The sequence below is a fragment of the Symphalangus syndactylus genome, chromosome 8, assembly GCF_028878055.3.
Source record: "Symphalangus syndactylus isolate Jambi chromosome 8, NHGRI_mSymSyn1-v2.1_pri, whole genome shotgun sequence".
NCBI lineage: Eukaryota > Metazoa > Chordata > Mammalia > Primates > Hylobatidae > Symphalangus > Symphalangus syndactylus.
In genome coordinates, this window is record NC_072430.2 from 134902404 (window position 1) to 134919193 (window position 16790).

At 42.5% G+C, this 16790-nt stretch overlaps 2 protein-coding genes across 19 annotated transcripts in view; one reads left to right on the top strand and one right to left on the bottom strand.

Moving 5' to 3' along the window:
* The window catches only part of SP110 (SP110 nuclear body protein), a 61518-nt gene extending 49181 nt beyond the window's left edge, over positions 1-12337 (bottom strand). For 9 of the 13 annotated variants that reach the window (XR_010122241.1, XM_063645239.1, XM_063645235.1 and 6 more), the window contains exons 1-4: positions 6627-6755; positions 6307-6424; positions 3616-3763; positions 1789-1957 (exon numbers count right to left, since the gene is read on the bottom strand). Coding sequence is in view for 12 of the 13 variants with exons in the window: in XM_063645239.1 (XP_063501309.1) it covers positions 1789-1957; positions 3616-3763; positions 6307-6404 (415 nt within the window). In the remaining variant the exon portion in view is untranslated. Of the gene's footprint in view, positions 1-1788; positions 1958-3615; positions 3764-6306; positions 6425-6626; positions 6756-8416; positions 8497-10555; positions 10740-12203 lie in introns of those variants that run through there. The other 4 variants (XM_063645236.1, XM_063645237.1, XM_063645232.1 and 1 more) reach the window with 4 other exon arrangements.
* The window catches only part of LOC129488544 (nuclear body protein SP140), a 71359-nt gene continuing 66868 nt past the window's right edge, over positions 12300-16790 (top strand). For 2 of the 6 annotated variants that reach the window (XM_063645228.1, XM_063645229.1), the window contains exons 1-2: positions 12715-13281; positions 13546-13624. In XM_063645228.1, the coding sequence (XP_063501298.1) occupies positions 13623-13624 (2 nt within the window). In that variant the 5' untranslated portion in view covers positions 12715-13281; positions 13546-13622. Of the gene's footprint in view, positions 12573-12714; positions 13282-13545; positions 13625-16790 lie in introns of those variants that run through there. The other 4 variants (XM_055290905.2, XM_055290909.2, XM_055290908.2 and 1 more) reach the window with 3 other exon arrangements.

A 16790-nucleotide genomic window follows, 5' to 3' on the forward strand; every position in this document is an offset into this window, starting at 1 on the left:
CTGGTTTCTGCTCACTTCTGCAGAGTCAGCTTCTGTGCCTTCTATTGTACCCTGTGATCTGGTCACACCCAGGTTTCTCTCCCATCCACAATACCCCAGACCCTTGGCTTTCCGCATGCTATTCCCTTGCATGGCTAGTGCTGGGTTTCTCTTAAGATTCTTCTCCATCATTTATTTCAGAAGTAAAATGGTCTCAACCAGTGAATGGAAAAAGGAAAGTAACTTCAAATTTTGGAAAGGGATTCAGAACAAAATCATCAAGTTGAAGATCCTGGAAGATGACTGAAGCTCAGCCAGGTCAGGGGCACATCAGTGTGTGGGTCCCCATGGCTCTCAGATGTTCTTAGCATAGCCTTTAAGGCCATGCCTCCCCTAATATTGCCCGGATGCTGCCAGGACAGTGGGCCCTCTGTAGCTGCCCCTACCTGGAGGTGGACTTGCCCCTTTCACTGTCTGTTTAGCTCAAGAAATCATCTCTTCTTTTAGGGGGAAGCCTTTTGATGGTGAAGTGTCAGAGAGCAAAGGAGGAACTGTCAACAATGGTGATTCCACTAATGAAAATATCACAATCCAACGTGAGCTGGTGGTCCTTCGCTTGTTGTTCTGAGGTAAGTGAACATATGATTTGGCCACAGTGTTTTTCTTCCAACCTAAAATGACTTTACTGCCTGCTCTCCTTCCCTGGCTGCTTTCTCCCAAGCTCTGCCACTGTTCTTTTTCCTACTCCTTTATTTATCCAGTCTCTTTTCTTTTCTTTTTTTTTTTTTTTTTTTTTTTTTTTGAGACGGAGTCTCGCTCTGTCGCCCAGGCTGGAGTGCAGTGGCGCAATCTCGGCTCACTGCAAGCTCCGCCTCCCGGGTTCCCACCATTCTCCTGCCTCAGCCTCTCTGAGTAGCTGGGACTACAGGCGCCCGCCACCATGCCCGGCTAATTTTTTTGTATTTTTAGTAGAGACGGGGTTTCACCGTGGTCTCGATCTCCTGACCTCGTGATCCGCCCGCCTCAGCCTCCCAAAGTGCTGGGATTACAAGCGTGAGCCACCGCGCCCGGCCTCTTTTCTTTCTCCACGTACTTCATGATCCATTCTTTCTCAGACCCTCTCTTTCTGTGGCTATGTCTGCGATTCCCTCCCTTTCTCTGTAGCTACCTTTTTTCCCTTCTCTAGCTTTACAGTCTGCCTTCCAGCTGTCCTTGTCTGGACTAGTGGCTAAAATCTTGGGCCCTGGTATTGGGAGACCCAAGTAGGACTCTTGCTCTGCTTCTTAACAGACAATTTTGGGAAAATTACCTCTGGGCTTTAATTTCTCTGTCAGTCAAATGGGGATAAAAATGACTTCAAAGGGTTGTTTTAAAGATGACATGAGATAATCAAATAAAGTGTTTGAGACAATGCACCAAAAAAAGATACTTACTATTATCCATCCTTATTCTTTTTTCTTCCTCCCTGACTCTCCTTTTCCTGCCACCAGACCTGATCTCTGTAACTTTGCATTTCTATCACCTTATGCATTCCCTATAGATTGTCCAGTATGCCAAATTCTATGATTTTTTCCAAATTCATAGAACACGTAAGAAATGTTTATGTCCTCTAGAAATTCATTTTAGAGAGTTGGGATCAGCTTTAGCAACAGGCTGCTCCTGCAGCTGTATCAATGAGAGAATATGGTCCATTCCTCCCCAGAGAGAAAGCGGGGGATTAACATGCATATTCCACAGGGCTAGAAGTAAACCCAGACTTTTACCATAGCAACTTTTTAAATGCAAAAAGCAGTTGAGAAATCTCATTACCACGTTTGAAGCTTCTGTAAATCGTCACCAGATTGGGATATTCACGCAGGTTAATTTGACTGAACAATGTCACCAGAAGAGACAGGTTAAAAGTCCTCTCCAGTTGGGTGAGAATGTTGTGCACGACTCTGGATACAGGGACCAAATTTCTACAGGCTTCCAGAGATTCCTTTAAAAATGGAGTGAAGGTTTTTATAAATGACTATAAAATTGAATGGGAAGTTATACATTTATGGTTTTCTAAGTTTTAAGAAAGCTACCTTACTCTTTTAAGAAGAAATTTAACATAAAATATATAGTCACATTCTCTAAGGTAGAGCGGTCACAGTTTTACATGCTTATTTTTGGAACTTTACACATATTTGGATGACTAGCAACAAAAATAAATAATTTAGCTTTCTTAAAGTAAGTCTATATTCTGAATCCAACTTTCAGGCACATTTGAGACAAGAGAGAAATTTGAAGGAAGGAAAGTGGAGTTAAAGGATGCTACTATGTAATTGATTCTTTAAGGCACTGGGCAGGATACTTCAGCAATGATTCTAGTGATGGTCATGGCGGCAATTCTGCTGGTTGCTTGTTAGCCTCTGCTCAGTCTCTCCCTGTGTCTCTCAAACTTGAGATGGCCTGAACGGATTCCAGCCACAGAGAAGTCACCCTGAGAATTTTCCTTGCTGAGAGGATGGACAAAAGGAGAAATATGGCAAGATGGAACTGATTGCAAATACTTATTGAATATCTACTAGGCTTGGTCAGTGAGTCTTTGGGTACACAGCACTGAATAAGACCAACATGGAGCTGCCTATATTTGGGGGGTGGGGTTGGCAGTGTCAGGTGGAGAAGATGAGCATTAATAAACACAAATAAATACCCATTTACAGTTGAGAGTAGTGGTATGGAGGGAAAGCATAGATTGCTATGGAACTGAATAACTAAGGGGTCTTAATGAGATGAGTGGGCCAAGGAGATATCTCTGAGGAGCGCTCTCTGGGCTGTGATCTGAAGAGGGCGTTGGGGCCAACCAGACTAAGACTAGGGGAAGATTCTTGGCACTTCCCTGAGTCTAGGGCTTAATAAATGCTTTTAAAAACCAAAATTATATAAAAATAGGTCCACTTTTGTCCACATATCATATCTCCCAGTGCCTGCCTGTCTCACATCGGAATGCACTGTGAGCAATATAAGCTGTTATAAATTGGGATGATGCCTGTAGTGAGTTGAATGGTGCCCCTCTCAGCCAAGATATATCCATCCAAAATCTGTGAATGTGAACTGATTTGGAAAAAGTGTCTTTGCAGTTGTAATTAAGTTAAGGATCTTGAGATAAAATCATCTTTGATTAGGGTGACCCTAAATCCAAGTGTCCTCAGAAGATTAGGTAGAAGACTCAAAAGAGAGGTGATGTAGAGATGAAAACAGATTAGAGTGATGCATCTACAAGGCAAGGAACACCAAGGATTTCCAACAGCCACCAGAAGCTAGGAGATAGGCAGGGATCGGATTCTCCTCAGGGCCTCTAGAAGGAACCAACCCTGTCAACAACTTAATTTTGGACTTCCAGCCACCACAACTGAGAGAATATATTTCTGTTGTTTTAAGCTACCTGGTTTGTAGTCATTGTTACAGCAGTCCTTATGACACCCTAGAAACCAATATAGCCCCTATGACACCCTCTCTCCTAACCATCCCCACCTTCTGTGATAATGAACATGCCTGGGCTGGGCCTTCCAAACTCTGGAAACTGGGGTGGTTTGTGGTTTGAGACCTTACTAATCAGGCATACTTAGTGGGGGCTGGGTTGCCATGGAAGGGTTCAACATGACTCACCATGTACATTCTGTTAGTGATGATGGAGTTGTCTAGGAGGCTTTCAAAGAAGGGAAATGGCTTGTGTATGGCATAGGCGATCCCCAGCTTCTGGTGCATGAAGTGCTGAAAAAGAGCCTCTTCCATGGCTCTTGTCATGGTGAACATCCTATGGAAAGAGCATGATAAAAAATAGAAGCAAAGGCTGGGCACGGTGGCTCATGCCTGTAATCCCAGCACTTTGGGAGGCCGAGTGGACCACCTGAGGTCAAGAGATGGAGACCATCCTGGCCAACATGGTGAAACCCTGTCTCTACTAAAAATACAAAAATTAGCTAGCTGGGTGTGGTGGCGCATGCCTGTAGTCCCAGCTACTTGGGAGGCTGAGACAGGAGAATCACTTGAACCTGGGAGGTGGAGGTTGCAGTGAACCAAGATTATGCCACTGCACTCATGGGCAGATCTAAAGGTAGGCATTCTTGTCCAAAAGGCATCCTTAGTAGCCTGCAAAGCAATGTCTGCCTTAAAGGCTCATGGGTATAGGAAACAATGACAATTCCCAGCAACGATGGAGGCTGAGAGTGACTGAAAATGTAATGACAGAATCCCAAGGTGCTGCAGGTAAACATAAGGAAGATATTAAAAGTAGCTAATATGTATAGAGTGTTTCCTGTGTGCCAGACTTTCTTCTAAGGGTTTCATATGCAGTAACTTATCTGATCTTCATAAAACCCTTGTGAAATGGTTCCTATGACTACACCTGTTTATACTGTTGTGGACACTGAGACATAGAAAGGTTTAATAATTTGCCCCAGGGTTGCACAACTCGAGAGTGGAAGAGCTGGGAGCAAATCCTAATTCTAAGCTTAGAGTCCTAACTATGTGTTCTATGGCCACACTGATCTGGATTAAACAAGATGACCTAGGCTGCAGCTGAAGCCATTAACTAGCAATGCTCATGCAACAGGGACCACCCTAAAATGGGTAGAGTCCGGCTGGAAACCCGGTAATATTTAGAAACTTTAACGAACCACTCCCAATCTTCAACACAAATGGGCCAAGCATAAATAAAACCATGAGGGCTGAGAAAGGCATACTTAGTAAAAGTGACTTAATTGACTTGTTCAGTGCAACCATTTCATATCTCAGACATGTGCCTTTTCCCATGCCCATGCAGCATGTATTAAAGATTGGCCATTTATGGACCATGAGGAGATATCAGTAGGTTATAATGGGAAGAAAGTTTGCAAATGACATTCTTGACAAATTGTCAAGAAAAGGAAAAGCACTAACAAAACATTCAATCAACTTGAGAGTTTTTAACAAACAGAACAAACATGGATTCCACTTTTCCAACTTCATTTTGTGTTGAACAGAAAACTAAATTGTAATTAACAACTGTTCCCGGGGATTTAATGCCGATGGCAGATTAAGCATCCTAGTTTCTTTCTCCTCATTCCCCAATTTTTTTAACTTGGCAGAAAAAAATACTCATGAAAAGAATAATCCGCAATAGCATTGGAAAACAAGAAAAGATGCCATTGAGAGTCTGTGATGGTGAAGAAGTCTTGGAAGAGAGAGAACAGATAGGAGAGAAATCTACTATCCACAATATGCATAGGGGAAGGAGATGGTGCAAAGATCAAGTGCAAAGTCAGAGAAAGTCAGAATAAACATATATTAAGAAGAGGAAACGGTCTTGGGGGCTCCTTTTAGAACAATTCATTATACAGCAGCGCTCAGAACAGGAAGTCTGGAGCTTCCTCATTCTTCATCTGTCATGAGTCCCAAAGATGAAAGGGAGGCACAGAGAGGTTTAGTAACTCACCCAAGGTATTCAGTGGCAAAGCAGAGCTTGTCTGACTCTAAAGTCCTGTTTCTTTCTATGCAAGATACTACATCTCATATATGACTGTTCAGATTTTTATTATGTAAAGAGATTTTGCAAACAAATAAGCAAAAGACAAACATCCAACTCGAAAATAAAAAAGCAAAGTACATGAACAGAGAGTGATAAAAGAATAAGCCAAATGTGCAATGAATATACGATAAGCATGTTAACTAACTAGTAGAAAGCATAAATGAAGGCCAGGCATGGTGGCTCATGCCTGTAATCCCAGCACTTTGGGAGGTCGAGGCGGGTGGATCACCTGAGGTCAGGAGTTTGAGACCAGCCTGGCCGACATGGTGAAACCTGTCTCTACTAAAAATACAAAAATTAGCTGGGCGTGGTGGTGCACACCTGTAGTCCCAGCTGCTCAGGGGGCTGAGGCAGGAGAATCGCTTGAACCTGGGAGGCGGAGGTTGCAGTGATCTGAGATGGTGCCATTGCACTCCAGCCTGGGCAACAGAGCGAGACTCCGTCTCAGAAAACAACAACAACACAACAACAAAAACAAACAAAAAAACAAAGTGTAAATGAAGACAATTTGATAACATATTTGTCTATCAAATTGGCCAAGATAGAAAATAATGGCAATAATCTCAGACACTGTGAGTGGGAAGGTCAACAGGTCCAAATGTTCTGGGGGCTGATTTAGTCATCAGTGTCAAATGCCCTAAAATATGTGCTCCTTTGAATTTCCACTTCTAATAATTTATTTCAAGGAAATAATCATGTGTTTAGAGAAAATATATAAAAAGTTCATGATACACTAGAGAGGAAATTAAATGTACTTTCATTTTTTTCTTTTCCGCCAGCTTCCCAAGTACCTGTAATCATTTACACAATGGGTAACAGATGAGCCGCCTATTGCGGGCAGTGTAGGATCAGAGCTTAGGTGAGGGTAGAGGGCAAATCTCGGTTCCATTCACAATAACAGGCTGGACTCTATGGCGAAAAAAAGAGGTGTCAGTGTTCCCTCCATGTGCCCCCTTTTAACAGTCTCCTAATAAGTACCACGTGTCTGAGCTCTAAGAGAGACTCAGAGTTTAAATAGTTAAACTCCACCCTGCAGCTGCTGCCGGGAAGTTAACTCTAAGAGCTGCAGTCACCAAGAGCGAAGAATAAAGCAGCAGAGACAGAAACTCACCTGGACTTTGAGTTTGTCGTTCCTGCCCCTTTCCAGGGGCTGGGACAGGGATCACTCCTGGAAGACTGGAAGAGTTACAGGGAGATGCCAGCAGGCAAAACAGGAAGTCTGTGCCTTGACAAACGCAGTAAGGGGCCGGGCTTCCGAGAAAAGAAAAGTGAAAGTTTTCGGAGTTTGCCAAGCAGGAAGCTGAAGGCAGGTCGGTGCCTGCAGCCTCTCTCCACCTCCTCATGGGCACTTGTAAGGCTCCCAGGACGTCTTGGCAGTTGGGGTTTGGGGGAGGGCGTATTGCCAGTTGGGATCAGCACAGAGAGACGGGTATGGGAGGAGGAGGCATAGGGGTCCAGCCCCAGCAGCAGTGGGAACTGGGAACTCAGCGTCCAAATGCTTCCCTACCCGCATCTATTTTCCCGTGACTTATCCTCATTCTGTACATTTTAGGTTGATGAAAATGTTCTCAAATTGGATTGTAGTGATGTTTACGTAACTGAATAAATTCACTGGAATTTATCCAGTGTGTTATCAAACTCTAACAACACACAAAAAAACAAAGAGAATGTGCCAGAAATGCCTAGAATTTGTCAGGATAAGATTATTACGTGAAGAAATTGAAACGAAAGGGAACCTGCACATGAACTGGAATTGTGCAGAGGCAGGCAGACCTCCAGGCAGAAAAATGGCTGAGAGCTGGGCAGGTAGTTGGGAGCCGGGAGTCTGAGGCAGAACTGGGACCTGCTGATTCCAGAGCAGTAACTCAAGGGCTGGCAGGGACACCCCTTCTCATGCCCCTTTTAAAGATCCCTAATGTACATTGACATGTGGGGCCTATGAAAAATCCTAAACTATTGGCCAGGCACAGTGGCTCATGCCTATAATCCCAGCACTTTAGGAAGCCAAGATGGGAGGATTGCTTGAGCCTAGGAGTTTGAGACCAGCCTGGGCAACATAGTGAGAACCCATCTCTACAAAAATTAAAAAAATAAAAAATTAACTGAGTGTGGTGGCATGCACCTTGTAGTCCTAATTACTGAGGAGGCTGAGGCTGGAGACTTGCTTGAGCCCAGGAGTTCAAGGCCACAGTGAGCTATGATTGCACCACTGCACTATAGAAATCTGTGTAACTTTGGGCCAGGCTCGGTGGTTCATGCCTGTAATCCCAGCACTTTGGGAGGCTGAGGCGGGCGGATGACGAGGTCAGGAGTTTGAGACCATCCTGGCCAACGTGGTGAAACCCCATCTCTACTAAAAATACAAAAATTAGCCAGATGTGGTGGCGGGAACCTGTAATCCCAGCTACTTGGGAGGCTGAGGCAGAATTGCTTGAACCCAGGAGGTGGAGGTTGCAGTGAGCCGAGATTGCACCACTGCACTCCAGCCTGGGTGACAGAGCAAGACTCCATCTCAAAAAAAAACAATTCTCAAATGTATTTGACCCACAAGTTCCCCTACCAGGACACCCACAAACTCCTCAGATAAAAGATGGGAGACATGGATCTAAAGTTTAAGAAGCTTTGAAACCAAGGCTAACTGCACAACAGCGAGCCCTTCTATGCAGGCACAAACAGCATATCCCACCCTAGTATGCACAGAATAGCAGACCCGGCCTTGCAGGTAAGCGCTGTGGGTGAAACAGAGGCATGGAAGCCACAGCCAGGAAAAATGCAATGCTAACAGCTGAGGAGAGGGTGCATTGATGCCTCAGCACGCAGTAACCTACAGTGCTGTGATGCAGGGGATGGTGGTGGTAAAGGAATTAAGGTTATTTTATGCAAAGGTCACATGTCACTTACCTGAAGCCCCGCCCCATCACCTGGAAAGCCCCTTCATGGGCATCTGAGGATCCTGGCAGCAAGAACTTCTTCCTTTAGATCTATTCAGAGATACACCAGGCAAATGCAAAACAAACAAACAAAAGTAAAGCAGGAGTGGGAAAATAAAGTCAGTGTCAAATCAGGCAAAAATTGTTACATGAAAAAAAGACAGCTGCGAATGAGGATGAAAGATGTTTATTCTAAGCCATATATGCTTGGCTGGGCACAGTGGCTCAGGCCTGTAGCTTAGCTAGCACTTTGGGAGGCTGAGGCAGGCAGATCACTTGAGGCCAGGAATTCAAGACCAGCCTTGCCAACGTGGCAAAATCCCGTCTCTACTACAAACACAAAAAAATTAGCTGGGCGTGGTGGCACATGCCTGTAATCCGAGCTACTTGGGAGGCTGAGGCATGAGAATTGCTTGAATTCAGGAGCTGGAGGTTGCAGTGAGCTGAGCCTGCGTCACAGCAGTTCAGCCTGAGCAACAGAGTGAGATCCCGCCTCAAAAAAAAAAAAAATGCATGCTTGAGAACATGGTAATAATGGGAAAACCTCACCTGTTAATTCACATGCTAGTGATTATGTACTGCGATAAATTATATATAATTCTTTTTAGCTCCATTTTATTGAGGTATAAAATTTATTCATTGTAATGTACATTGTACCAAACGTAATTACTACACCAGTCAAGATGTAGACCATTTCTAGGCTGGGAGAGTCACTTGTGCCTATAATCCCAGCATTCTGGGAGGTCAAGGCAGGAGGATTGCTTGAACCCAGGTATTTGAGACCAGCCTGGACAACAGAGCAAGACCTCATCTCTACAAAAATACATTTTTTAGAATTAATTGGGCATGTTGGCATACACCTGTGGTCCCCGCTATCAGGGAGACAGAAGTGGGAGAATTGCTTGAGCCCGGGAGGTCCAGTCTCTGGTGAGCAGTGACAGAGTGAGACCCTGTCTCAAAAAAAATAAAAAAAAGATACAGACCATTTCTGTTACCCTAGAAAGTTCCCTGTGACCTTTGCAAATAATCCCCTCCTTAAGGCCAGCACCAGGCAACCACTGATCTGCTTTCTGTCACCACAGATTAGTTTTGTGGGTATTAAAGTTTTTGTTTTTTTCAATGAAAGCACATGGAATGCACTTTTGGTATATGGCTTTCTTTTCCTCATCATCATGTTTTTGAGAGTCATCCCTGTTGTTGTGGGTCAGTAATTTATTCTTCTTTAGCAGGTATGCTAGCCACCAAGATCTTGCTCATCCTGTCTGATCAGCATGATGTCACCAATCAGTCTGACATTCTTTTTTTTTGAGACAGAGTCATGCTCTGTCACCAGGCTAGAGTGCTGTGGTGCAATCTTGGCTCACTGCAACCTCTGCCTCCCAGGTTCAAGTGATTCTCTTGCCTCAGCCTGCCGAGTAGCTGGGACTACAGGCACGCACCACCATACCTGGCTAATTTTTGTATTTTTAGTAGAGATGGGGTTTCACCATGTTGGCCAGGATGGTCTTAATCTCCTGATCTTGTGATCTGCCTGCCTTAGCCTCCCGAAGTGCTGGGATTACAGGCATGAGCCACCGTGCCCAGCCCAGTCTGACATTCTATGGGATGTCCAGGTGATCCAGATATCTTTCAACTATATTATGACAAAGGGCAAGTGAGTCAATATAACCTGGACTGCCTACTTTCTTAACCTAGTCCCCTGGCTTTCCCATACATTCTGTGAGCTACCCAATATAGTTCTAAGAAATTGACTTTTTGCCTGAGTTAGCCAGAGTCGGTTTGGATTACTTTTACTCCCAAATCCTGACTGATAAAAATGTTGGGCACCAGAGGTTGAATTATAGGCAAGAGATATTCAAGGAAATATTATCAATCTGGGATTGGTTATCTGACATAATTGGACATAAAAACAGTGAACATCCCCATTAGCATTCAGAGTCAGGAATTTGGGAGTCGTGGGCAAATAGGTGTAAGTTGGCAAATTAAATTACAGCACTGGATTGTGATCAAGACTCTATACAATTCATTTCCCCAGTTCCAGGTGTCAGATTCTAGCATGCTTAGCAAAATGAAGAGAAATCTTCCAGGTAGAATGAAAGCATTGATTTACCTTTGGGGATTATGACCTACTAGGCCTAAATCTGGATGGGGGAACAGAGCCAGGAGGCAGGCTGGAGACTTCTGACTCCACTGGTCACATGGCAGTAAAGGAAGACATTGGGAACCAGAGATGGTCTGATGGTCTGATGTTCCTACATATGCCTGGCCCAGGAATCTCTTACCCAGGAGAGGTTCTGTAGTGAGCATAGGGAAAAACAAGACAGTGGGAAATAGAACTGAAATTCCAGGCTATCCTTACCTGGGCTAATGCATGGTGTTGCAAAGTAGGGCTTTCTAGTAGCAGCAGTACCCCTGAAGTACCAATCTTACCACCAGTCAGCTGAGGAACACCAATGGCCTTGTGCTTATAAGCAAAAGAAGCTGGCACATTTTCAAAAATGTCCAGTTCATTGGTGTCCTGGGTCTGCCTGCTGCCTAAGGGCAGAGAGAAGAGAGAGAGGGGATGCTGGAGCAGGCGGTATTGTCTGTACCAGGCCTTGTTGGAGCCCCATGGAGGCTGGGAGCAGAGGACAGCTGTGTCTAACAGAAGCCCAGCATACTATTCCTTCTGTTTTAAAGAGGGAGGGAGAGGGAGGGAGAGAGAGGGAGAGAGAGGGAGACAGAGGAGAGAGAGGACAGAGAGAGAGAGAGAGAGAAAAGAGAGAGAGAGAGATACTGGAAAAGGTGTCCTCATCAGTGTTCTAGAGTTTGTCTCAACCAGATTGGTGTTTGTTCCTTTGGTAGAAAGAAAGCAGAAGTGTGGAAGGGGTAGAAATTTCTTGCACTCTGTATTTTGCAAACTTATGTATGCAAATTTCCTTGCATATGTGTAATGAACCAGAAAAAGTAGGATTCAGGAGCACATGTTTTGCAAAAATACCGCTTTGCCTCTGGCTTTTCAATCCTCACTACTCTTCTGTCACTGGCCCTGGGTTCTACCCGTACCCTGGCTCTCATCAGCCCCCTGTCTTTGACCCATTTTTCTGCCTGGATTTCTAGTGTTGTGGTTTTATTTTTTATATTTGCCCTTTACTTCCATTTGTTTATCACTCGACTTTATGCTGATATAGTGTGTTTTTGTAAATTGTTTCAAATCCTTTACAGAATGAGGGCTGGATATAAATGAAAAATTGTGTGCAAACATAAATGTAATACAGCTATCCTCCTGTATCATATTGTCCTTGAAGGTCTAGATAATCTCAGCTCCAAACCCTTTCCCCATCCAATGAGAAGGATGTCACTCTCCTCAAGATTTCAATGAAATGGTTGAAGCTCTTTTTTTTCCCAATCACCCCGGCTGCTGTTGTAAAGTGCCCACATATTCGAGAAAACTTAGAATTGCATCTCACTTATCTGCCCAACCTCAGCACTTGCCTTTGATTGGAGGAGTTGAGAGAGTTGTCTTTTACCTCTGTTGCTTTCATGGAGCGCTAAGAGCATCTCCCCCGCTTTATAATGCATGCTATTTCAGTTCTCTCTGGCCCCATGTCCAAACACTGGGCCTAACCCATCCAGCCCAGGCTCACTAAGGTGCATGGCCAGCCCTGCAGCCTGACTGAAGATTTGAAATGTCCGGTCTTCACTTGTCCTTCTCAGCCACCTCAGCAAGGGATAGGGACAAATACAGAGTTTACTTCCTCCTCATGATGCCACCTTACCTCAAAACAACTTTGATCTGCTTGAGTTGAATGACTTTTCCGCCCTCTTTCCTTGGCAGAAACAAGTGACCCTGTCTTCCGTGGCCTCGTGGGGCTGGCTCTGCTCCTCCTCCCTTGACTGAGAGACGTCATGGAGATTGGGTGGAGGGAGGACTGTAGAGTTGGTGCACCCACGTCAGCTGGTTAGGCAATTTCACTTTTCTTTTCCTCTTCGACTGAGCACCGAGGGGCAGTTGGCTGCTTCACCTCAGAGCTGCAGGAAGGGACGGGGCAGTGAAAATCGAATCGGGTGTGATCCTAGGCCAAGCTCATGGCCCAGCAGGGCCAGCAGGGGCAGATGGCAAGTGGAGACAGCAATCTCAACTTCAGGTGGGTCATCGTCTGTCCTTCATCTCTGGTAGGGTTCCCATTCATACTTGTTATTTAATGTCTACCCAGCTTCACTGTACAGGTATACAATAGAATTAGGTTACAAATAAATAACGAGGCAATCAGATTTTTTAAATTGCAGGGATTGGCTGTTGGAGAAACTCAAGGATGCCGTGACTCACATCATCTTCCTATTCTCTTACATCTGCAAATGGCGGGACTGGAGCTGTTTGAACATCATGCCCCTTCTGAGGCTTTGCTGTAGGATTGGATGATTCCCCGTGACCTCTGAACCGTCTCTTCTCCCCCAGGCCTCCTTTATCCCCACTCCAAAAGACAACTCTGTCTAAAAAAGATCTTTTTAGAAGAATTAAAATCCAAATGCCTGTCTGTTGTCACACTTTCCAGGCTGTGTAGTTGGGGACCGGTTCTGCTCTGAGCCCATCTATGTGGCTCTTAACCCTAGAGTCAGTTCAGGATCTCTGAATACTTGGTAGGAGGAAGTGAAAGCAGATGAGACCCAACAAAAAAGGCAAGCGGGTAGAGAGTGAGTGCTGCTTCTGCTTTTTCTATTCTTTTTCTGGTATGTTTTACATATCTGGTCAGAGAAGCCTGGAAATCATCTTTAAAACATATAAGACAATGAGCCTGACCACCATGGAGAAGCCCTGTCTTTACTAAAAATTAGTAAATAATTTTGGGATTACAGGTGTGAGCCACCGCGCCCAGCTAGACTTTTTTCTTAAGACAAACTTTCTTTTTGTTTTAAATTTTAGTTTCATTATAGTATTATAGCCAGAGCGTGTAACCTGTTCAATTTCTCTTCATTATTATTTATTGAAATTACTGCAGGGCCAAATACATGGTGTGATCTTGTGTGTTTAACATAGAGTTATTAAAAAATCAATTTTGCCAATTTTTAAAACTTACATTTTGTGTATCTTTGTTCTTTTATTTTTATCTACTTGAAAAGCTAAGAATTGGAAGTAAGATGTTTTTTAACAGCCTTGAAAGATTTTCCCATTACTAATCTTTAATCTTGCTTTTTAAATGTGAGTATTGAGAATTTTACCTTCTTTCTCATTTGTATTTGCTTAATGAAACTTATCCATCTTTTGACTGTTAACATTTTTAATGTTACTTTATCTCTGTTGTGTCTCTTGTAGTTAGATTCTATTTTGAACATTTATAATTTAAGCTGGTAACTTAATCTGTTTTAAATATCTTGTTGCTTATGGATTTTTTATTTTTATATTTTATGCCTCTTTATTTTCTATAAGAAAAAGAGCGTGTTTTTCTTTCTCATTATTTTGTAAAGTTTGTAGCCTCATTTTGACTCTATTTGTTACACTTGGGTAATTAATTCTTTAATGTATATTTCTCTAACTGAGAGAATCAAATTTATAACTATATCATTTGAATTTTTATTTGAAATAAGTTATTTAACTCAATTTTTTACTTGTCCTCACTCAACTCAAAAAACTTGACCAAGATATTGCACCACTGAACTCCAGCCTCGGTGACAGAGCGAGATTCCGTCTCAAAACAAAACAAAACAAAATAAACTTTAAAGTAGAATCTAAAGTTGAAGATTGAAATTACTATAATTCTATTATATGCAGTATATATTCTCTCTTTTTAGAATAGTGCTTCTCAAATATTTGGATTCAGGATATTTTTATATTTTAAAAAATTATCGAGAACCCCAAAGAATTGGCTTTTGTTTATTGGGTTATAGCTGTTGCTATTTACCATATTAGAAATTAAAACTTTGAACACTTAAAATATGTATTTATTCATTTAGAAATAGTAGTGGTGTTTTTATGAAAAATAATAAAACTTTTCAAAATAGAAATAAATTAGCCAGAGGATTAGCATTGCTTTACATTTTTATGCATCTTTTAAATATCAGTAGAAGGCAGCTAGACTCTCCTATCTGCTTCTGCATTCAATCCGTTGTGACATCACAGGCCATTTAGCCTCTGAAAAATTTCATTGTATATTAATGAGAGAATGAGAAAGAAAAAGGGAAAATAATATGTTATTATGAGAAGAGTTTTACTTGGTGACACCTGAAAGGGTCTTGCACAATCCTAGGGGTTCTCTAAACCCCACTTTGAGAATTACTGTTCTAAGATAATTTATACATTTGAGACATCAGTATTTTAACTGGTTTTAGTGATGCTTCCAGTTCCTTTACAATAAGGCTTTACTGATACTGATTTCTTGATTCTGTTATTGTAGTACGTCATCAAATAATTCGTCCCACACAGTGTCAGTAAAAATGTGGTAGGATGCTCTATAGGAACACACAATTCCCAAATCTCAATGGGTCACCAGGCCTCTGCACAGAGGACCCTCATCCTGGACTCAGTCTCTGGCTGAGGAGCAGCCACCCCATCTGAAATGACAGTCACTGTGGTAGAGGAACAGAGAGCATGCCCAACCAGGTGCTGCCTCTGAGCTCTTCTGCCAGAGTGATACCCATTGCTCCAAGGGAGGTACAATCTTACCTTGGCCCAGAAGAAAAGAACATTGAAAAATGTGTGACCAACACAGAAGGTGCATGAGCAAAATATTTTTTGAGTCCTTGTCTATCTAAATATTGATTCTGCCCTCATACATGAATCATTGAATAAGGTATACATTTTTCCATTTCAATTTTTGGACCCATTCTCAAGAATTGGATGGGTATACACTTGGTTTTTTTTTTTTTTTTAGCAGTTTCCTCTTACCTCTAGGTTTATAGGCTTGCATCTTGTTTTAGACATTTAGGGTTTCAAATTTACTTATTTTTCCCTTTAGGGCTTTTCCCCATATGTTCTGGGAAATTCTGCCTCCTTTATCTTATAACAATTTTAGTTCACTTTTTAAAAATTTCACAATCATTTTGAATTTCCAAGGTCTGTTTTATTTTCTGGTTGTTTCTTTTCTGCATGGAATTTTTGGTACAATATATTCTCTTTCTGTATGATAATATTTGTTGTTTAGAAATTCTTTTTTTGTTCCCTGAAACATCTCTATTTCCGCTAGGGTAATTTTTTGCCTTTTGCTTATCTTGGTTTTACTCCTTAATGTTGTAGGTTTCTACAAATGCTGTGGTCTGTTGTAGTCTGTTCATGCTTACCAGCAAGATGCTGAAAAGCAAACTTGAAACTCCATTTAATGAGATGGGCTTAAAAACTTGTGGGCTTCACTGAGCAAATACCAAATCCCTGAGGGTAAAGGCCTTTTCTCTGAGTCATTTATATTTTTCTTAAGAAGAAACCTCCAGTCTTCTGCCTGATTGTGGGTGTTCTGTGTCGTAGAGCAAACTGTTTTTAATTTTGCCTTTGGAACGATCTCTCGATTTTCATCTCTGCATCTCCTTCTCAACCACCACTGCATCTCTGGAAGGCTGCAGGACACGCTGGATCCTTTTCTGACCTCAGGAAGCATCGTCCACCTTCAATAGCAATGAGTACCCCTCTGACCACTTTTTCTCTTTCATACTTAGGTTAAAATTTCTTATCTAATTCCTTTCTCTTCATCATTGTGACTTTAATTCCTTTACTATCATTTTAGGAGATATTCTAGTGAGAGAGGAGAAAAACAGTTGTCATTAATCAACGATGTTAAACCAGAAGTCTTTTTCTTTTTTAAAAGAATTCAGTGGATAAATGGTGCATGTTTGGAGAATGGGAAATCTTAGTGATCCTCTATTCTATCCTGATGCATGTTTAAGGAATGGAAAGTCCTAATGACCATTTCCTGGTGGGATAAAAAAAATCCTGGAAGTCTTCGTACCGTTTAGAAATACAGATAAACTTGTTAAGGCCTATTAACAAGGGGAACAATTTAGCAAGTAAGAATCAGAACTACAAACTTTTGTGATTAAAAATTAGTTTCCCAAGCACAGCCTTGACGTCTGAAATCCAGAGGTCTCCAAGTTTAGACAGATCAATGTGTCCTACTTTTGCATATTCACACAAATCTCCATGTTGGACCAGAGAAAGAGTGATTTTCTTGTGACTGTTTTTTTTTGTTTTTGTTTTTGTTTTTTTTTGAGACAGAGTCTCTCTCTGTCGCTCAGGCTGGAGTGCAGTGGCGCAATCTCAGCTCACTGCAAGCTCCGCCTCCTGGGTTCACGCCATTCTCCTGTCTCAGCCTCTCGAGCAGCTGGGACTACAGGCACCTGCCACCACGCCCGGCTAATTTTTTGTATTTTTAGTAGAGACA